This window comes from Phalacrocorax aristotelis, chromosome 2 (assembly GCF_949628215.1).
Source record: "Phalacrocorax aristotelis chromosome 2, bGulAri2.1, whole genome shotgun sequence".
Classification (NCBI taxonomy): Eukaryota; Metazoa; Chordata; class Aves; order Suliformes; family Phalacrocoracidae; genus Phalacrocorax; species Phalacrocorax aristotelis.
In genome coordinates, this window is record NC_134277.1 from 147794556 (window position 1) to 147817135 (window position 22580).

A 22580-nucleotide genomic window follows, 5' to 3' on the forward strand; every position below is an offset into this window, starting at 1 on the left:
TATGTAGTTGCTCACAGCTTTAGTGTTGATTTTAAAAGCTGGGTTGGTCTGAACAAACACAAGGAACAAGTCCAATTAAGCAAAAATTCCTGAGAAAATGAGGATAAATTGACTACAAAGAGATGTTAAAACTGATCCCTGTGGTGTTAAAAGGCATACAAATGGAGCAAGAGGCATTTCTGGCTAAGAGATCAATGGAGATTTGTCACTGCCATGGAACATGATCAAATGGATGATAGAAGAACACATCATAAGGCAAGAGAAACAAGCATCACACTTCAATATGTATCTTTTTCTGTGGAATTCAAGAAACATTTTATTTTAAAGCTTGATAGAGAGTTTTATGATTTGAACTTAAAATGAGAGATATAGTCCCATTATTTTAATCAAAGAAATAGAATAAATACTACTGAAATATGGATTTGAGAAGTTAGAAATATTAATTTCTGGACAAACTCTAATTAGACCGCCTTCCTAGGCTTTGTCTAAATTTATTAATAATTCTTACACGGAGACATGTGGCTTGTAAAATGTCAGCCTGTCACAGAAAGGCATACTGAAAATAAAGCAAATCACAGACTCTGCAATTTTTAAAAAAATGTTTTATTATAAAGGATAGGAAACCAAATCCACATTTTTTCAAACCCAGATAAATAAACAGTAAATATCATGCTTTTGATTTAAAATGTGTTTTGCCTTTTGCAATAGGATCTGCAAAAACGGCATTCCTAACTTGGAGACCTGCAAAAATATGTCTTTTGAGAATATGGAGGAAGACAGACCACATATTTTGCACACAAATGAAGACCATTTCAAAAAACTGCTGAAAACTGAGACAAAACAGCTCTGTGAAGAAACTGCTGAGTAAGGAGAGGTTTGGTAACTTATTCAGCAGAAAACAGCAAATTAACCCTTAGGCAAGATTATTTCAAATATATATATAAATATATACAAATACACAAAACCAAAGTTCTTCCCACTTAAAACCAAAGCAACATCAAATTGTAACAAAAGCAGAGAACCCTGTGGGGCCTTGTGATATTTAAGGAGAGGTGTTTTAAAAAATCCAAGCAGTTTTTTTCTATTCCATAGAAATAAACTGCTAAAGGGAAAAAAAGAGGGGGAAAAAAAAGAAAAAAATTGCAGTTACTCTGTTATCATCATCCTTTAAAGAAGACTCAGATCTTTGTTGTGCCTGATCGCAGAAACAGTTTAATGAATGAAACAAAGCAACAAACAGACAAGCAATAAAAAACATTTAGATTTTGCATGTCATGTTGGTCCCAAAGTAATTGATGAGAATATTGCTTTTGAGTTCAGTGGGAGCAGGGTAAACTTCTTCCTTTTATATATAGCAGAAGTAGAATGACTGCAAGCTACTTTCCCAGAGGGACTTGATTCATGGGACTAAACCACAAGGGGCTGTATACGGGAAGAGTTGACTCTACAATGTCATGGGCCAGCCAGCCACTTTGTTGCTTATTATTACAGGAAATTGATCTTTTCCAGTAGTTGAATTGTGCATCTTGCCCCACACTTCTGCACCATTTTAATATAACAAAATTACTTGTTAGCAACCTGTAAGCAGTCTTCTAAAGTTCTTTTAATATTTATATCCTTTTGAGGCTTTGCACCCTTTGCGTAGGGTCAGGGCTGCCTTTACAAATTGAATGACCATTACAGGAAATATAAACATGCTATTTACAAGTTCACAATTCTTTATTTTCTATACAGTCTGGTGAGTATTTTTTATAGTTGAAGCCTAAGCACTGTGTAGAACTGGCATGCTTCTGATATTCACAAAAATGTAATAAAAAAGTAAAATAATTAATGATAAATTGCGCACATGCAAGGATACTGTAAAATGAATCCATTGCCTTAAGCTATGTGTTTCTGTAATTTTCATATACCCTAACAATTTGCCTTCCTGTGTACTTTTGGTGGAAATACTCCATGCAAAATCCCGTATTTTCTTTAGGATAATATTTCACATTCTTTAAACCTTCCATTAATTTTTCTACATGACTTTCAGACTGCCTTTAATGAAAGAAGGCAAAAACCTCAAAACACAGCTACTTTTGTTATCACACTATAAATCCTAGCACAGGGATTATGCCAATTATCTGATTTACCTCTACAGAGCAACTGAAGAATTTATGCCTATTACCCTTATCATTCTTCATATATTTGACTCAGTTTATTTATGAGAAACATGTCTTTAAAGGATTTAATGAAAAATAATATTCTCACAAATTATTTGACTCTGGGATTAACATAAATCCATCCACTATTCAAATTCATTTAAGAAAAACAATATTGGGAGTGGTGGCCTTGAGTGCTTTAAGATGAGTTTTAATAAAGGTGTCTCCATAATCTTTTTTCATGGATATAACGTTGGCTTTTCACTGCTGAATAATATTCTACTCAAGTGACCATGCTTGATACTTCAAATTATGATGCTGTTGATGAATTATCTAGTATGTTTTTGCATCTTTTATTACAAAACAAAACAAAAAAACCAACAACAAACCCAAAACAAAACAAAACCCAAAACAGAAAGGGCATCCACTGACAGGTATCAGATTCAGGCAGAATAACCAGATCCAGTTGTTGTTCTCTGGAAAATCACTGCAGCCATCTTCTTCTAAACCAAGCCTCCCCCAGACATCAAAATATGGGGTGACTGTTGGAGAGTTTTTGCAAGTTATGGAGTGACAATGAAAAGAATTTGCATCATCCCTATGAGTCGCTTTCAAGAAGCCCTTCTCTTTTTACCTTCAGACTGTGAGATAGGTGCTGCTGAGGGCACTGTCTCCTGGTTTGTTCTGGGATCCACTGCTGAATGCCTTTAAAAGTCCAAGGGCCGAATCATCATGGTCGTGGAGCGCAAGGAGTAGCTGGGGCCTTTGAAGTAATGCCACTTGATGCCATTGAGCTTTCCGTGGTTTTGCCCAGCTGTGTAGAACATCCCATTGAGATTGGAGGGGCCACAAGCATCAAACCACCACCCTGAAAACATTAAGATAAACAATCAAACTGCAAGTGCCCTAAGCATTTTTAATTTGTTTTACAGGTTTAGCTGATTAGCAAATTCTGGTGTTCCCAGGCTCATAAGTACTCCTGGTATGATGGTGGTTGTTGGGTATTTTAATATTTTCCTTTTTTGCTCTTTTGTGCCATTCTGTAGCCAGCAGTGCTGGAGAAAGCATAGTTGTATTTACAGAGTTAAAAAAGCATTTAAGTGCTAACTCATTCTGGTTTTACTTGCAGTATGTGAAGCAAGAACAAGAACAACAAAGACAAATAAACCGCTTTGCGTATTTAGACAGTATTACAGTTCAGCCATCTCATGTAAACCTCAGAAAAAGACTATAATTCATAAATATTTTGCATAATTTCCCTTGCTTGGCTATTTTGAGTATAAGCATGATTTAACGTTGCTTTAACTGTGATTGTTCAATCACTCAGATAGTTTGCTTTTGCTCTCAGGTTAGATGTTCTTAGTAAACATGGGTTATGAGTATGGTGGTGCTGCCCTGTTATAGTAATTACAATATTATAGTACTAGATAATCAGTATTCAGAATGGTGTACAAGGAGAAAGGTAGACTCTTTCTTTAAGACCTATAATAAATAAATATAAAACAAGACTCAGCAAATTAATGGAAGGGCTAAGTGAAGAAGACAATTATAACACTGCAGAACACTGACGGTCAGAATACCTATGTGCATGGATAGATGATTTAGATGATTGCGTGAGTGTGCATGCATTTAGGTGACAGTATGGTCACTTTCAGTCAAGGTGTATTCATTGCATGTACAGTTTGGTCCAGAACAGTGATGTTTGATCCTTAATCTTATTACTTTGAATGGGAAAACCTATAGTAAACCTTGACCCTCTTAATCTTGATCTTGAAATTTGCCAAATGCTTTTGGGTCAGCAGTGTCAGGCTTGTCCTCACTCAGATCCATCTGACATTTGTTCACTTCCCTGCAAAGCCTCTGAGCAAGTTCACACCTGGCACTTAGAAAACCGATGAAAGTCCATTCAATTGGGGCATTTTTTTGTTTGTTTGTTTGGGTTTTGTTTGGTTTTGTTTTGTTTTTAAAAAGGGCTTTGTAGGCACTTTATTTACATGTCTACATGTAGCAGAAAATTACTGGTTACATGACTACTATTAACTACACAGATATTTAAAATGTTAATGGTTGATATGAAAGTTAGTCTTTGAGAGTTACTAACTGCCTTTCAGCCCCTCTACCTTGCCTGCTCTTTCCCAGCAAGATGTGGCTTCCTACTCATTAACCCTTTGAACTCTGTGTGAAATTGTATATATTTTATTCTACTGGAAAGACAGGGCAAGAAATGTCTCGCCCAGATGCTTGTGCTTCTAGTTCACTGCTCCAGCAGCTGCATTGTAAGACTGTTCTGAAAAGTGAAGTGACACAGATTTAGAAAAAAAAAAAAACCAGAACTTTGCCTTCTGAGAGCAAACGAGCAATCTGGTTTACAGAACAGTTGTGTTGGCATAACTGAAGGGGTAGTAAACTGAGAAGTGAGGATAAAAAACTGTAACAGCTCAAGAACTTTTCAACCGGAGTTTTCTGCCAAAGAAAATGCATGTAGAGCCATACCTCCACCTTTGTGAGTGGTCTGTTAGTATAGCACTGAAAATAAACCAGAAATATTTATTAAGTACTTGTGAATGTTATTAACAATGACAGAGGTTTCGCTACCATTTGTATGCAAAAAATTCAAACTTGCTAGAAGCATCGTTTTGGTTGCAAACTATATGCAAAAAAGTCATCTCACCTTTAGAATTCTGCAGTGAAGTCGGTGAAATACAGTGTGAAACTTCAGATCTATTTTAAATTGTTGCTTTAAGATTAAATTAGTCAGTCAACTCTTTTGTCTACATCCCCAAGATCTTTTCTTGTTAAGATGAATTTTAGATTGCCACGGGAGTTAGAGTTTTAAGGAATTTCCAAATAACGTGAAACTTGGCAATATTGAGATTACAGAACACAAACTGACAAAGACAAACTAAATGACATGCTGACTCCACTGAAAGTAGTGGGAGTTTTCATGTATATCTTGATGGGAGTAGAGTCTTCTCTGCAACGCCTTACAGGGTGTCTATGTAATGTAACAGAAAGATGCTTAGTTCAGACTGAGGAAGGCGGAATGAATCCCCAGACTGCAAAGAGCTAATATTCCCAGTGACAAAAATATATTAACCTCAACGGTTAGGAGCTCTATTTGTAAGAAAGACCTGCTGGGTTTTATACATAGTGAGACCCATAGGTTTTGTAAATCTTTAACATAGGTCTTATGCATCTTTCCATGTAGTATGTTTGTACTGAACATTTGCCTTCTTGTATAAAGGCAAATAAGATCGTAAAGATCAGGTGGTGGCTTTTGCCTTCCGTGGTTAAATGCCACTTTATTTTAAAAAGTTATTTCAGCCTGCACATCACAGCATTGCAGTCTTCTGAGGACCCCCTGCAAACAGTTTTAGAGTGCCACTGATAGTGGCAAACTGATCACCTAACAAGTGGCTACTGAATTCTGCAGGTATCACTGTGGATTGAAATGCAGAATTGTAAATTTTTGCATTTCTCACTCTGACATCCTGAAACGGAATTAAACTACAAGAAGCTCCTTCTAGACAATGTGCACTGCCCCAGTGAATCCTCCAATTTAATCATATTCTGTGGTTAGTCTTTTATCTACCTATAATGAATACATTGTATGAAGGTATTTTAAACTATGCCTTACTACTACTGATATGATATTGACTGTGATTAGCCTTCAGATCCAGTGCTTATTCTGTCCTTTGAATTCAGATCCATGAAATTTATGTTTCTAGTCTTGTAATGTAATTTCTTAGGTTTTGGATAGTACTTAGTGGGCTTTTTTCAGAAGTAACACTTCATAATGAAATCTTGAGGGGAAAATTATTGCCAGATAAATTGTAGCAAACTTTTTTTTTTATACAATTGACCTCCCTTTGATTACAATGTTATACCTAAGGGGGCAATAACCAAAGAGAGAGAAAGCTGTACAGCTGATCTTTTACTGTAACCAGAGTATAATCTTGTAGAAACTTTAGAAAAAGTTAAACAGAGAAAATCTAATCCTCATTTTTCAAACCTGGAACACAGATGCAGCTGGATTCTGTTATGGTATTGGGATGAAGACATGGCAAGCTGTGCTGGTTACCATTTCACCTTACATGCATAAAAAGATGCGTAAATGGCCTTTCTGGGGAGAAGGTTTTCAGTGATGCCCTACAAAATCTATGTTAAAAATGGAATGAGTTGAAGAAACACAAAACTTTACAAACCATTTGTGAGGACCTACTCAAATCTTTTATCATAGATTTCTTCTAAATACTTCTTTCAAAATATGTTTTAATGATTATCTTTTTTCTCTACTGTACTATTCTTGTTAGTGAGACTGTACGATTTCTTTAAAGATGTTTCCTAATACTACATTAAAAAGTTGGGTTTACTTTGTCTTTCTTTTTTTAAGTGGTTTCTTTTCCTCTGTATGGTTATTTCTCTCCATCCTCCCCTGAAATCCTCTAAAAGCTCTTTATTTCCCATAGGAACTGAGATTATCACAAGACTTCCTACCATATGTCTCAACACAAAAATCCACATTTTTGCACGGATGCAAATGTTTTTTCAGACATCTTTTATATTGGGGGAAAGTGGAATGGAAGCAGTGAGTTTCTTGGTAGCTATGAGGAAGTGGGGGAATGTGAAACAGAGGTTTCTGAAGGAGATACCTGCAGCACTGCCATTGCAGAAAACACAAAATAAAGCAGCTCCAGAGCTGTGAGACAGTCTGACCCAAGGAAAGACTCCCAGTAGCTAGATGTTGGCTTATTCACTGGAGTTCACAGGATTTTCCTGCCACGAAGAATCTTGTTTATTTTTAACTACAAGGTAATGGCTTTCCCAAATAAGTATCAAGTCTTCTCTGAATAGCAGTAAGGTTTTAACCTCAGAGATAACTTCTGGCAATGATTTCCATGGGATGTTTGAATCGTGCATGAGAATCATTATGAGAAATAATAATAGTTGCAAGATTTTAAAGTGACTAATGAAATGGTAAAGAGGAGGCTTTCATGAGAAAGTTAAGGGAGTTTTTATTCGGAAACACAGGTAGTTTCTTCAAGTTGTTGTGATCGTGAAGTCACTAATTGCATATTTGAACTGAGGGTAGTTCAGTCTTTTGAGGTTAGCTCACCTCTAGTAAATTGTACAGTACAAACAGCACTACCATCTCTGTTTGCAGTAAAAATCGTTAGGTCATAAAGTATATAGTCCAAACAAAAAAAACCCAAGAAAATAGATAATACATTGATAAGTTGTTTGAAACTTCAGTTATACAAATAAACTTGAACCCCCACTGCAGACAGCTGCAGTAAAAGTATGCTCACACTTCTTGGACTCTTATGATTTGGTCTTTAATTAGTGTTGCTATCACCTCTGGGTAGTTGTAAAATTTCATGTTGGCTCTTTTCATTAAATAAATGTATTTTGAAGGCTTCAGTCTATTTCAGCTGCCTACCACCAGATAGTTCAGCTCCACAGGTCTGCTTGTACTGTATCTTTGGCTGAGTATGAATGTATATTGAGATAATTTCTACAAATTCTTGCAAAAAAATACCTAATAAAGGAACATTGCTCAAATGACTAATGATATTACAAGAAAAAAAATCATGGCCATCTTTTATAGTGGTTTTCTGAAGTCACAAGAGTATTTTTTTCATATGATAGGATCTTCTTTGTCAAAAGCAACATAAAAAAGGCTTTTGTTTGCCAAAGCTAACAGCTTTCCATTTTTTGGCTTGTATAAATTGTAATTAAGCTTGTATGTGTGTAAAATTCTTTGTTAGTAACCTAGTGCTCATCAATTCATGAGTGCACTGTAAATCTAGCGTGCATTGAGAATTTGCTAATGATCGCTCAGGTTTGATGAGAGGTTCTCAGTTGCCTTTTACATACACAGATATGTGTCTAAACACTGCATTCTGATGGCAGACCCTTTCTTCATACATCTCTCTCTGCTCTCCCTCTCGAGTACACTGAATACCTCCAAATACAGTAAGATCAATACAATCCATTCAATAAGATCCAAAGTATGTTTGAATAGTATGTTTGTATGGGTTTATGTGATAAAGGGATCCTATGAAAAGCCAATATTTATTTCTAGCCCTCTGGGTTTGTCCATAAAATTTAGTGCATTTGGCAACAAAGCCAAAAAGAACAATTTCTAATGCAAAAATATTGAAATAGTCTTCATTGTTCAAAAGACATAACAATATAATTTATGAAAGATTTCAATGTTTCTGACATTCTGTACTTCAAAGAAGTTAGATGGTAATACTTAAGCTCTTTTCACTTTGCATTGGTAACTTCTCTGCTAGATGACTGGGTGCAGTTTTGGATGACACGTGAAGCTATATGTGGATCCACTGGACAGAGTCTAAAAGAGTGAATGTAAGAGGAAAGATTTAGGGTTGCTTAGTCCAGAATTGAAAAGACAGATCACCAACAATCTCAAATTCATAAAAAAGCTGCTGAAAAAAGCAGCTTTTCAAAGGAATGCAAAGAAATGGTCTATTCTTTCTGGTGATGGAGGATAGAAGATGAAACACACTTAAATTATTATAGAATTAGTCAACAAGTAAAGATTTCTTATATTAGGTGTAGCCAAATTCAGTAACAGGTTATATTATGAGACTGAATCTCTATCACTACAAATCTTGAAAATGAATAGAAACACAGAATTAAATAGGTAGAGAAGAGTCTGTCTTGGAAAGGGACTAAATGACCTCTGGAAGTAATTTCCAGGCCTATGTTCTTTCATTCATTAGAGTATTGGATTGACTATACTATCACTTAGCAATTGGTACTTGACATTCTGAAGGTTAAATCGGAATTTAGCTGTCAGGATATAAGATGAAAAGGCATTAGCTTTTCATATCAACTGGATAACACAGTCCTTTTTATAAGGACCTTTTTATGAGGTAAAAGAACCCTGAAACTTGCAGACTGGTGACCATGTTCTGATCTTCTACATACATCAACAGAATAATTTTTAAGTTAGTCACTTCTTGGTGTTCTCCTAATATTTTATTACTATGGTACATAATGCTGATAAACATAGTAATATAGTAATGATTTTGTTAAAAGTGCTGAGTAGTCATATATCTAAAGAAATATTTCTATTATTTCTAGCATAAATCAAATAATATTCCAATCACTTCTTATCTGCATGGTGGTAATATTTTTTTATCAAATGTTAGGCAATATAAATGATACTTCAGGAATGGTGTTTTATACGTTACTTCTTTAGGAAAGTAACAATATGCATAAAACCTAAAAACTGATCCTTTCCTATCTAAGTAGACATATATCCAGGGGTTCAAGTCAGATATTTTTAAGTGTGATAAGGTTGCTACTTTCAAAGTTTTTGTTTCAAACAAAGTATAAGAGAAACTGTGACTTTTTCTAATGGAGTAATGCACGGGCAGATTTCTATATTCAGCCAAGAACAACCCTCCCAGCCATGACAAGAATTCTCTGTAGCATTCTTGCCAGAGATTCATAAAATTCACCACTTGGAGAAAAAGCAGTGAAAGAACAGGCAATGAGTGCACCACTGTTTGGGACTGCCATTGAGCAGTCTCTCACTTAATAGATGACGAATCGATTGAGGATTACTGAGGACAAGGGAATTCTCCCTGACCGAGGAAGCCCCTGAGATGCAAAAGATACTGGGAACACTCAGGGGAAGTATAATTTATTTGCATTGTTCTTATGCCCGTACTGAGGCATCTGCTGCTGGCTGCTGTCAGAGACAGGACACTGCAGGTGGATGGACCTCTGCTTCCAGTAAAGTAAAAAAAGTTATTTCAACAATTCTATGCTGTTTCAATACTAGCAAGACATGTAGAAAGTCTCCCTGTCACTTTGTCAAACTATTTCAGGGATCAGAAGTTTAGCAATGTTCTCGCTTATCACCTGAAGCAAAGTAAATGCCTGTGTGAACATCTCAGGCTGCAGCCAACGCAAGACAAAGCAAATCACCTTAAGACCCTCTCTCTCTAGGCCAAGTTACCAAAAGTAACTTTCCAGTGATTGAAACAATTGCATAAACCATTCCTGGGGCTCAGCTGATAGGTGCTATCCTCGCGGGATGCTCTAACTTGGCCTTGTGCCCATGAATCTGATCCAGAGATGTCAAGTGCTCTTCTACTGGAAATCTATCTGAAGCGCCTTGGACATCTACTCAGTGCTTCATTCTGGTGACACTTTGTTACATTTTAAGAGCTGTTGCTTGCAAAAAGCTGTGTATGTAGCTCACTGGGGTACTCTTCAGAACAATGCTTGAAATGATATGGGGATATAACCTTTTGTTCAGTTTACTGGCCAGAGATATTGTACCAGTTCTTAACAGGTATTTTCATGATATGAAAACTTCTTACTGTTTTGACAAATGTTGAAGTGAAGAAATTATTTGTATAAATATGCTTTGTCGCCCTTTAAGGTAAACCAAGCATGCTTAGTTTAAATTTTCCAAGACACAAAATTGCAGCTAAACATTTAACTACCTGAGCTAAGCCCCTTCACAGGGGCTAATAATTCAGCTCATGCAAGTACTTTTGAAGGCATCCCCTAAAATCAATGTTAAGATAGAGGCAAGTAGCATAGCATGGTTCTTGAAAAGACAACAAACACAAACACACAAAACTCCATTGATGCTACTGTATTATTCTCCTAGTATTTAATTTCTTATTCTGAGGAAGAGGGAGGATAGAAAGGAGGAGAGAGAATAATAGTTTTGATATAGACCAAATAAAACTGACAACTAGTAAGATCACAGAGAGAAATGTGTGTTTTCCTTGCATTTTATTTTTAGCCTGGACTATAAGCATATCACAGGCTTGAGCTTCAGCTTATCTCAGCCTTTATTCCTGACATAAATATATTCAGTTCACCTCATAGAGATAACAGGCTCACCCGAACTGTCAAGATAGCTAGAAACCTGCCTGTAGATTCCATATCATTCATCATTAAAGAGCTCTCTGTGATGTTGCCAAAACTAACAGAGAGTCTGATACTTCTGGGGAAAAAAAAAGAGGTTTTCAAAAAACTGTTATCATTGCTGCTTTTCTTAATTACATACATTTGGTACAAAACTGAAATCTACTCACTAAACAAATGTTTTGGTATTTAATTCGATTTCTGATATTTCTCAAGGAATTAGAAAGTAATTTCAAGCAGCAAAGCATAGCAGAGTGTTTGAGGAGAACACTAGCTTGATTAAAGTCTTTCTTTTCTTGAAGAAATACAAATCACTCAGTGCTGTACAGCCTATCTCCAAAAGACTAGTACTCAAGAGTCTAGTCCAAAAGACTAGACATATCTATCTCCAAAGGCTCGCTGCATCTCCGTTTACTCTGCAGTGATTTGTTCTATTTGTGGTTTCCTCAGCCTTTGGTAATTCTCCCCCTTTCTCCTTATTCCTTTCATTTGCCACCAGTATATCCCAATATGTGGTTTTCCTGTTGATTTACAGGACTGCTGCAGCAAAATATATGTGAACCTTGTGGAATGGTTGTTCAACAACAGGCTGACCTTAGCAGGGCATTGACCTGCCATAGAAGTCAGGGCAGGAAAATAAACAAAACCCTCAGCTCCCAGAATTATCTGTCTGGGAGCAGAGGTATTTCCAGGCAGGTCGGATACAGGAATGAGTCCACACTTCAGCACAGACACAACTCACATTTAGGAGCTTCTCACTAGACTCTGGCCTGTCCTGGAAGTAAGACACTTCAATTTAGCATCGTCTCTAAAGGGAAAGGTCAAGAGTTTTAATTAAAATAAACTATTGACTACTTATCCATTATCTGTCTCTAGAACTACTCGTTCGCTTCTCTTTTTATAGAAATGGAAAACTAGTGTCTGATCACCTGTCTATTGGAAAAAGTTTCCCACACTGACTTTTAATAAGGTATGACTAGAGGAAGTTAGGAAAACTTGAAAAATCAGCTCCTTAAAGATTTTCCCAATGGAGTCATTTCCACTAGGCAAAAGAGAACGAGGAGCTAGGCTGTGCATTTGATATAAATTCCCAGTCATGGGAACCCATCTTCTGTTAGCAGATGATAGCTTTAGAGGTTCATATATGCCTGAATGTGGCCTGAGCTGAATTCAGTCAGAGTGCCAGTAACCACAAATAATATCAGTTTAACAGTCTGATCCTAAATATTTTATATGTTATAGGATTTTTTCCAGCAAAGTTAGAAATCACTGAGGGAGAGTGTCTGAAGAGGATCAGATGTGAAGATAAGGGCCTTTCTTGGTCATACAGTCAAAGAACCAAAGAATCCCAGTTTAAGCTTTCTGCTTTAATGTGGTGCCCTAGAGATAAAAATGAGCTTGCCCATATAGAGACTAGGAATAAGCATCATACGCCAGAGAAAGCTCTCACACTTGTGCAGAGCTTTAGATGTATTTATGGGGACATAATTTCAGATATTTCTCCTCTGCATCAAAAGGAACAAATATCAGTCATATGCACTATACTTGCTGGCAGTCACATTGACCTGGTGTTTTAAACTGTACCGGTATAACCCCTCTGTGCTCTCTCCCACCTCGACTCTTCTTTCTTTCCTTCTGCAGCGCAACTCAGCTCACTAAGGATACTGTTTTAAATCTTCCAGAACAGCTGAGTGCTACTATTTGAACAGGGGTTGCAGGTCTAGACTTTCACAAGTGAGTGAATTAGCCATTATATTAACTATGTATGTATATACGTATATACGTATATATGTATATATGTATTATGCTTGTATAAGACAGAAAGCCGAATCATTATAATTATTTCAATAACAGAATCATACCCCTAAGTGAAATAGATAATATATTGCAAATCCAGATTCTGATTGTTTTTACACTTCACCATCTACTATCTATTTCTCTGCATTTTGTCTCTTCTTTTTCTGGCTGATTGTCCCACGTCTCACAAAGTTCTTTTTCCCCTTCTTCGTCTCTTAGCTTCTTCTCACTTACTTTGCCTTTCTTGCCTGAACAATAATGCTAACTTATGCTTTCCTCCTTGATGTTGTTGCAACAGCTTCACTGCAGAAGTATACTGACTGCATCTCTGAATAATCCTTTCCCTGCTGATAGCAATATTGAGGTATTGGCACTACCACAATATACATTCAGAAAAGAGTAGGAGTAATAATAATAAAAAGAAATTTTGCACAGTACTTAGACATCCAGGAATGCAGCTTCATCCATGTTGGTTTTAGGAAAATAGAGTAGATTCTTGTCAATGTCACATGTATTTTCAGAACCGTTGTACTCACCTCCAGTCAACATGAGAGCACATTTACACATGCAGTTGTCATTGTCAGCATCTTTTGTACTGAATTCAGCACCATGTAAGATCAGGCTACTCTGTTTTCCAGCTGTTCCACTATGACCTTTTAAATAAAGCCTGAAACGGCAAGAGAAAAAAATCAGTGTCACCAAAAAGAAAAATAAAAGATCCATATCTCTTTCCACATCAGGTTTGCCTTGTATGAAGTGCATTCTGAAAATTAAAATATGTCTCATGTTTTGGCTCATTCTCTTAGTTGTTTCAGGTGTAAAACGGGTATATTAATGTTTTTTTCAGTGTATCTGTAGTAACATATTGTCCCCGCCCCAGAGCAGAACTGAGCAAAAGGAATCGGCACCAGAAAATGCAGCAAAGTGAAGGGAGTAAGAGACAGAAAAGAGAATGAGAAGAAGTGCCCAGGGATCTGGAATACATTGACAGAATAATTGAGTATTTGAGTAGCTGGTCTCTTTACTGTGGCACAGAATCAGCACTCCCAGTTAACAGCAGCCACATTATTAATCCCTGGGCTCAAAAGAGGATTTCAGCAGTTTCAGAATTTTTAATTCCACCAGTTACGCATAGGCCAGCAACCCAGTTCTGCCAAATCTGTCTCTGAGTGATGACTGGAGAATAACTTAGAGTTCAGGCCACAAAAGTCTTCATGATTTGCAATACTAAATACCCCTTCTCTTAAGAAGTCTTTTCAACTAGTTGAAACCACAACCATGAACTAGGAGCCTGAGCCCAGCTCCAGCAAGTAACAGAGCATTTGTGGTACTCCATCCTGTAATGCCCAAAGCCAAGCTTGCCAGCTGCAGGGATGATTAACGGAGTACCTCTGTCCCAGCAAGGAAACATTGGGCACCTGGGAACATCTGACCTGAGTTCACAATTGAAGGGACATGCACAAGAAAATGGAGGAGAGGAGAGGAGAGGAGAGGAGAGGAGAGGAGAGGAGAGGAGAGGAGAGGAGAGGAGAGGAGAGGAGAGGAGAGGAGAGGAGAGGAGAGGAGAGGGGAGGGGAGGGGAGGGGAGGGGAGGGGAGGGGAGGGGAGGACGTTGCACACAATAAGCATCTCTCTGAGACAGACATCACTGGGAGACGATGCTCACAGCAAAAACTACTTCCTGTACATAGCTAGCTACATCAGACGTCTGACCAGTACGTTCTTGGTTTTTTTCATAAAACATAGCTGGAAGAGGAAGATGCCATAATAGCTTCACATACAGGAAGGAGGTAACAGGATCTCGGTGTCTACTGGAGAAATATGATGCCATAGTCCTTACATTCCAGTAGCAAACCCTAGCCACTGGAGCAAGAGAAAGGGGAAGGAGCACCCCTCACCTGTCTCACTGAAGCTCTACAGGCAAGAATACATGAGCCACAGGGCTAACAAAGAATATGATTTTGCATCTAGCGGCATAGACTTCTCTGAAAAGAAGGTGAGAAACATCAGTGCTGTTTCTTCTAAGGTTACTGAAGAGAGGCAAGTATATCTTTAAAACATTGAATGTATAATGCATAAGGAGCCACGGGAGCAGAAGCAGGACTGAGTGTGTAAAGCAGGAGAGATGCCTCTTTCTCTCTGGGATTTACAACTGGGAGTGCTATCCTAAAAAATGCCTTCCCAACTTCTCCTACAAACACAGTGAACAAGGAGAGCATTTGTGAGTCACTGATTGTTGTCACTGCCTCTTAGATTGTTGTATTTTGATCCAATGACTTTGGATGAATAGTAATTAAAAAAATGCCTTTACCAGAGTGTCATTCCTCCATTTGTTTAGATGGAAGATAGATACTTCACTGCAAAGTGTTTACAGTGTTAACAGGAGTAGAAAGCATCCCTAACCCATTCTAACCTACACAGTAGTAGTTAAGCTATTGGTATTTTTCTGGGATAAGGAGGAGTCTGACCCCCAGACTGAGATTTAAATAAAACCCAATTCTCCCACAGAAGTTTGGGGTTGGAGCTCTGTTTATGAGAGGGAGGAGAAGGGGCGCATAGGCACCACATGGCAGCTTTCCTTAATCAAGTGCATGGCTGCAGGGGTTTTTTTGTTGGTTTTGGTTGGCTGGTTTTTGGGTTTTTTTTGTTGTTGTTGTTGTTGCCTGCTTGCATCTGTGCATGCAATATCTGGGTGGGTATTAGATCCAAACAAAGCCAATCTGATTAAACTTGTCGTGGAAACTCATTACAGAGAAGTGTCTTCTGGATATCCCAGTGAGGTTACTAAGCCCTCTAAAGATGTGAAGGCACAGAAGTGCTCTCTAGAGCACTTGGGGCTCTAGAGAGTCTGGGATTCACACTTTCAGACAGACTTAAACTTCACCTAATTTTGAGTGAAATTCTACCTGTATGTTCTTTCTCCATCTTTAAAAATTGAGACAATAGATGTTAAGCATGAACATTAAAAAAAAAAAATATTAAGGAAAAGAACTGTCAGGGCTGTCCTTCCAAAGTAGTTACACTGCCTACCTTCGTTTGATTTTAGTGTTGCATGTCACCTGATCTAAGCCTGATGATTAAATACGTTTGGACTTAATCCTTAGAGTAAATTTTATATGGAGAGAAGTACACACATATACACAGATAAAATTTCCTGGAATAAATATAATTACCATAGACAGTCAAATACCTTTGGATAGCACAAAAATGGATATGACAAAGTGTGAGTGTCAGTAAAAGTTCATGAAGATTCTTAGAAATTTAACAAGGAACAACCTAGGAACAGGAATCCAAAAAGGTCATTGCATTATGCTATTGTCCAATCACAGTGGCAATTAGCCCATAATTACTATGTTGCTCTGTCAAAGGATGCTTGTTTTAGACAAGATTACTCTAAGAACTGTCTTTGCTCGTGTTCATTTCTTTGTTCCATACAAACGAAAGGCTGGAATTGATCCCATCTTCATTCATTGGACTTTTGCCTTGTTTTGCAAGCTGTGGCTAATTTTTTGCAGAACAAAATAAACTTGCCTGAGGTTGTGTTGACAGAAAAATTACTTTGTCACATGATATCTACAATCTGATTTTAAATGGCCATACATCCTCACTATATCAGTAACACCAAAGCTCACAGAAGTCTCATAAATTCAGTATAGAAAGCAAACGCCGTTTACTTAAATCAGAAAGACAATTCTAGCCAGGTCATTTTATTAACAATCAACATTATAAAACCCACTTAGTCCAATAAAAAAATTCTTATAATGTAAGGAAACAATAAAGAAATTAATAATACTTGGTGCACAATGTTTTCCCCAAAGGGGTAGGGCATTAGGATTATTTACAAGCTCATATTCTTGCCCTGATGTTTTATAAACATTCCACTCAGCACAGATTTAGATCTTGCTAGTTATGTTTGACTTTCCTTCAATACCATTTGTCTAGTAGATCTCCAGTGACTTAAAAGGATAAAGCTTAGCTTAGCTCCAAACTCTAGTAGGCTTATCATATTGCAGCAGTGTACAGATGAACCATAGGGTGAAACAGTAATTTTCTTGCTTTGTGCCTTTCTCCCTGAATTGGCATCACCCAACAGTTAGGAAAAAATGATGCTACAAAGTTGGCGGTACTTTAGGCCAAAACTGGATGTCAATCAAAAACCAAAATTGGTCCTGAAGCAGTCAGTTCTTCTGAGCTTCAGTTCAAGCCATATGGGTCCAGACTAGCCTGGCTTGAGATAGCAAGTCTGCATAGCACTAAGACAACTGATGAGCCTGCTAGCTCCCAGGCAGCAGTAGATATACCACCACTTAGACTTGGTTAATTTTTTTGTATTCTCAGATTCAGATTTGTAGGATGGAACCTTCAAAATAAACTCTCAATATCTACTAGGACATAATTTCCCTCCCTTACAAAAGATGGTGATTCAGGGTAGAGTTCCTCTTAGTTGCTCTTGAAGGAGACAAAGGAAAGGAAGTTAAAAATAAGAAACAACTCATTCCAGTCAAAAGTCAAGGACCAGTTTCAGGACTACACCTCCAGTCTTTCCACTTGTTCACAGCACGAAAATTCTGACGATCAAGGAAAGCAGAGGAAACACTGCTCAGATTTACAAATCAGGTGGGAAAAGCAAATTCAAGCTCAAATAAGCAAGAAGAATAAGTCTACTTTATCTGTATACAGTGGAATTAAAATAGCAACAAATAAGCATTAACAAGTAAATAATGAGTGAGGAAGAGTAAGAGAAATACTGCATGTGTATATTAAGTTTTGAGGACATCTGATGACATTTTAATGAAATTCTAAAATCACTGTGAGGAACATAGCAGGTGAGAGCATTCATTTAGAGTCTAGCAGCTTTCCTAGCTGATGTACTTAAGAAGAAACAGCACATTTTAACAAAAAATTGCAATTGTTACCTCTTATCTAGCACAAATGTTAGAAATTCCCTCCGGACTTTTCCCACGCGATATAGCAATGGCAGATTGGGATATATACACAGTGATGGCGAGGAAGAATTCTCTTAAGCATGTTTTGCTTTTCACCATTCCTACTCTGTGACACAACTTCACTATCTGCTGTCCCTTTAAACCAAAGCAAGGTATATTGTGTGGAAAGAATAGTTCTAAAAGTATTACATAAGCAACTGCAGGGCAGCCTGAAAAGCCATTTCAAATTTACACATAAAATTTTTCCTTTTAAAGTGATTAGATCACCTGGAATTCTTCTTTCAAGTATATACAGCTCAGCTGTGTTCACACCAGGTTTGATAAGTTTAACAGATGAACCTGGGATAATTCCAAACAAATTACGAAAACATTTGTATGTTTCTGCAACATGCAGTTATGAAGATTGCAGCATACAGTATGAGATATGAAAAACGCTAAGAAATAAATGCAGTCATAAATCCATGTGAACATGTTATGTGCTAAATATTATTTAAAATGTAGGAAATGGTTTCTGCTTCAGTGTTTCCATACAGAGCACCTGACCTTAGAATTTCTATTTATTTATATATTTTTACTAGAACTAGTGAGATGTCTGTAGGACTCCCAGAATTTAATGTCAGCTACTTCTTCCTCTAAATTTTTTTTCTGTTAGACCGATTAGAGATTACTCAGTCCTTCATTTAAACAGTGCCTCAATGAAATAGCTAAGAAGACATATCCAGCTTTGTTGGTGAGTAATGCATACTTTGTAAATAAAATATATGCTATCTTACTCAACATTAACAACCATCATTAAGAGACATCGAGTGCCATCTCAACTACCTCAGTGTGCATGGTCTTAAGTATTTTAATGAATTAACATAAGATTGAATTTCATCATTGACACAGTACTAAAAGCTCTAGCACGAATCTCCATGACTGCAATTCATAAACATGAGTAATGGCCTAAGTTTCGTACCCATTAAATAGAGAGAAACAGGAGTCTTGAAGCAGGATTTAAAAGATTCGGCGTGATGAATGGGGAGAGACACATCAAAGCTTGCCTTTGCAAAATATGGTAGAAGGATGCCTCCAAATTCCTGTCTCCATTTTGCCTCTCTCTGCAGGCTAAAATGTCTCTCTCTGACACCTGCTCATTCCACATGGTTGGCAGGAAGGAGTCCTAAATTCTGATCCCTCCTCAAGGGAGGGGTTGTTAATTTGGGTGGAAAAGGTCATTGAATAAAATGGATACATGGTGATCAGAATCCTATACCCAGAATTCCTTTTCTAAGCCCTCTCCTCACTGGGATTCCATTTTTTCCTAACTTCAGTAGCAGTGGAGGGCACCTATATCTCAACCCTTCTTCTAACCTGCTGGTCACCACTTATGCCTGGTGTGTGGCAATATGTCTACACAGACAGGTGTGGAGAAATACAAGTTCACACTGAGTGTCCTCCAAGGTAGGCATGTGAAAAGCATCTTTGTTTTTAAAACCCATATGACTGGATTTTGTCCTCTAGTTTTGAAATGTCTGAGGTTGAGGAAGGATTTAACTTGCATCTTTTATCTGGTTCACACTTGCATCTAAATTTTAGATAGCTTCAGTTTGTGAAGTGAAACCCACTCTTAAAGATGCTGAATTTGGCAGAGTTTTACAAATTTCTGTGTTAGTCAACTAAATTCTATTTATAATTATATTTAGGTGATTAAATCCCTTTGTGAATCAAACCCACTGGCCTGCAACCATTTAGGTGGATGTGATAAGAGATTATCCTCATGTTACTCTTTTAATTCTAGTCATTAATTGTAATAACACTAAGTAAAAAACAGCATCGCCCCCCCAACCCCAAAACACCCTCAAAACCAGATAGCTTTATTTTAAGTTCAGATCCTTTCTCAAAAATGCTTTGATTAATTGTTTGGGGATGACATATCATTTGTTTATCAGTGAATAAAATAATGTCTACTGAAGTAGTATTAAATGTTGTTGGCTCCTGGTAATGCTTCCTAGTGTGCCTTTTCCTGAACGTATTAAAAAATTGCGTGAAGTCTCCCAATACTAACAGTAGTCCCTGAATAACAGAAGCACCTCTGTAATAAGACATCTTCCAAATTGTGCTGGTTTTGGCTGAGAAAGGGTTAATTCTCTTCACTGTAGTGCCTGTAGTAGCCAGGGACCTTCCCAGCTTCCTGAGCTCTGCCGCGTGGGCGGGAGGCCGGGAGGGGCGGGGCCACAGCCGAGGCAGCTGACCCCGGCTGGCCAATGGCGTGTTCATTCCGTACCATGTGACGCCACGGCCAGCACATTAACGGGGGCAGTTGGCGCGTGGGCGGCAGTTGTGGCTCGGGGACTGGCAGCGTCGGGTCGGCGGGCGGTGAGCGGCTGCGTCACGTGCGGGTTGTTTTGGTGGTTCATTCCCCCTTAGACCCTCCCTTCCTCAGGTTTCCCACCTCTCATTGTTTTCCCTTCCATTGCATTTTTGTTGTTGTTTTATTTTAATTATTAAACTGTTCTTATCTCAACCCTCGAGCATTACCCTTCTGATTCTCTCCCCCATCCCACCGGTGGGGGAGTGAGCGAGTGACTGTGTGGGGTAGAGCTGCCGGTTAAACCACAACAGTCTTTTGTGGCACCCAACGTGGGGCTCAAGGGTTGGAGATAATAACAGCTGCTGGTCACAGCACCATATTCTCGTTTTTGCAGTTTGTGTTAAAGATTGGTGTTGGTTTGTTCAGTCTGCTGTCTTCTGCTGTGATTAGTGATGTTTTGCCTAAGAGATTTGTTATGCAAACACTGGTTTTCAGCTGAAAAACTAGTAGAATATTTGGAGAAAGTATGTTGTTACGCTGGGAACTCCAGAGAGACACAGATAACTGCAACGTGCTGGGGTCTGGCCCACGCGTACCGAGCCCTGCTCAACAGTATTCAGTGCTCCCAAGGGGAAGAGGTCTCTGGATTGAAAGGCAAAGTGACAGGCACTGTGGTCACTCCAGTCCCAACAACAGGCACTGAGGCCACTCCAAGCCCCAGGACAGGCACTGCAGCCACTCAAACCCCCACAACAGGCACTGGAGCTGAATGAGAGAATCAACCCATGCCAGTAACAGTTGCCCCATACACAAGAAGAAATCTGGAAGTGGAAGTCAACTCGTTTAGAATGGGGTGATGAAGCAGGGCTATCAGCAGAAGAGGAGGAAGAAGTTATAAATGAAATGGAGACGACCCGATCCCTGTCCTTGAGTGAGTTGCAAGATATGTGAAAAGATTTCAGCCATCGTCTAGGGGAGCAAATTGCCACCTGGCTGCTCTGATGCTGGGATAATGGGGCCAGTAGCCTGGAACTAGAGGGAAAAGAAGCCAAACAATTGGGATCCCTTTCTGGGGAAGGGGGCATTGACAAAGCAATTGGGAAAAGAACACAAGCCCTTAGCCTTGGAGGCGACTCCTGTCCGGAGTGAAGGAAAGGTATCCCTTTAAAAAAGATGTTACATATCGCCCAGGAAAATGGACAACTGTGTAGAAAGGCATCCAGTATCTAAGGGAATTAGCTGTGCTTGAGGTGATTTATGGTGACCTGGACAATCAACGGTCATCCAAAGATCCAGATGAAGTTGAGTGCACACGACCCATGTGATGGAAGTTTGTACAGAGCCCAGCATCCTCGTATGCAAACTCATTGTCAGGAATGTCCTGGAGAGGAGACGAGGCACCAGTAGTGGTGGAGGTGATTGATAAACTCCAGGATTATGAAGCAAATAGCTCTTCCTCGCTAGTCTCTGATGTGGAGAAACTATCCCGAGAGGTCCAGCAACTCAAAGAAGATCTGTCCTACTCCCCACCTCTACAGAGCAGTGTCTCAGCTGTTAGGAATAAGCATCCTTTTGCTCAAAGGAGAGGATACACACCTCCAGCCAGGTGGAGGAAAGGGATAACCAGGCTTACTGGACCATGCGGATCCGATGGCCTGGCACATCTGACCCACAAGAGTATAAAGCTTTAGTGGACACCGGCGCACAGTGCACCTTAATGCCATCAAACTATATAGGGGCAGAGCCCATCAGCATTGCTGAAGTGACAGGGGGATCCCAAGAGCTAACTGTATTGGAGGCCAAAGTGAGCCTCACCGGGAATGAGTGGCAAAAGCACCCCATTGTGACTGGCCCCGAGGCTCCGTGCATCCTTGGCATAGACTACCTCAGGAGAGGGTATTTCAAGGACCCAAAAGGGTACAGGTAGGCTTTTGGTGTAGCTGCCTTGGAGATGGAGGAAATTAAACAGCTGTCTACCTTGCCCGGTCTCTCAAAGCACCCTTCTGTTGTGGGGTTGTTGAGGGTCAAAGAACAAGACATGCCGATCGCCACCACAACAGTGCACCGGCGGCAATATCGCACCAACAGAGACTCTCTGATCCCCATCCATGAGCTCATTCACCAGCTGAGGAGCCAAGGAGTCATCAGTAAGACCCACTCACCCTTTAACAGTCCCATATGGCCAGTGCAGAAGTCTAATGGAGAGTGGAGGCTAACAGTAGACTATCGTGGGCTGAATGAAGTCACTCCACCGTTGAGTGCTGCTGTGCCAGACATGCTAGAACTTCAATACGAACTGGAGTCAAAGGCAGCCAAGTGGTATGCCACAACTGATATTGCTAATGCATTCTTCTCAATCCCTCTGGCAGCAGAGTGCAGGCCACAGTTTGCTTTCACATGGAGGGGCGTCCAGTACGCCTGGAATCGACTGCACCAGGGGTGGAAACACAGTCCTACCATTTGCCATGGACTGATTCAGAC

General features: G+C 39.0%; 1 protein-coding gene across 1 annotated transcript in view; it reads right to left on the reverse strand.

Moving 5' to 3' along the window:
* Positions 1-587: 587 nt before the first annotated feature.
* The window catches only part of ANGPT1 (angiopoietin 1), a 175627-nt gene continuing 153634 nt past the window's right edge, over positions 588-22580 (reverse strand). The window contains exons 8-9 of the mRNA XM_075085607.1: positions 13397-13527; positions 588-3009 (exon numbers count right to left, since the gene is read on the reverse strand). Coding sequence (XP_074941708.1) covers positions 2849-3009; positions 13397-13527 — 292 coding nt within the window. The 3' untranslated portion in view covers positions 588-2848. The remainder of the gene's footprint in view (positions 3010-13396; positions 13528-22580) is intronic.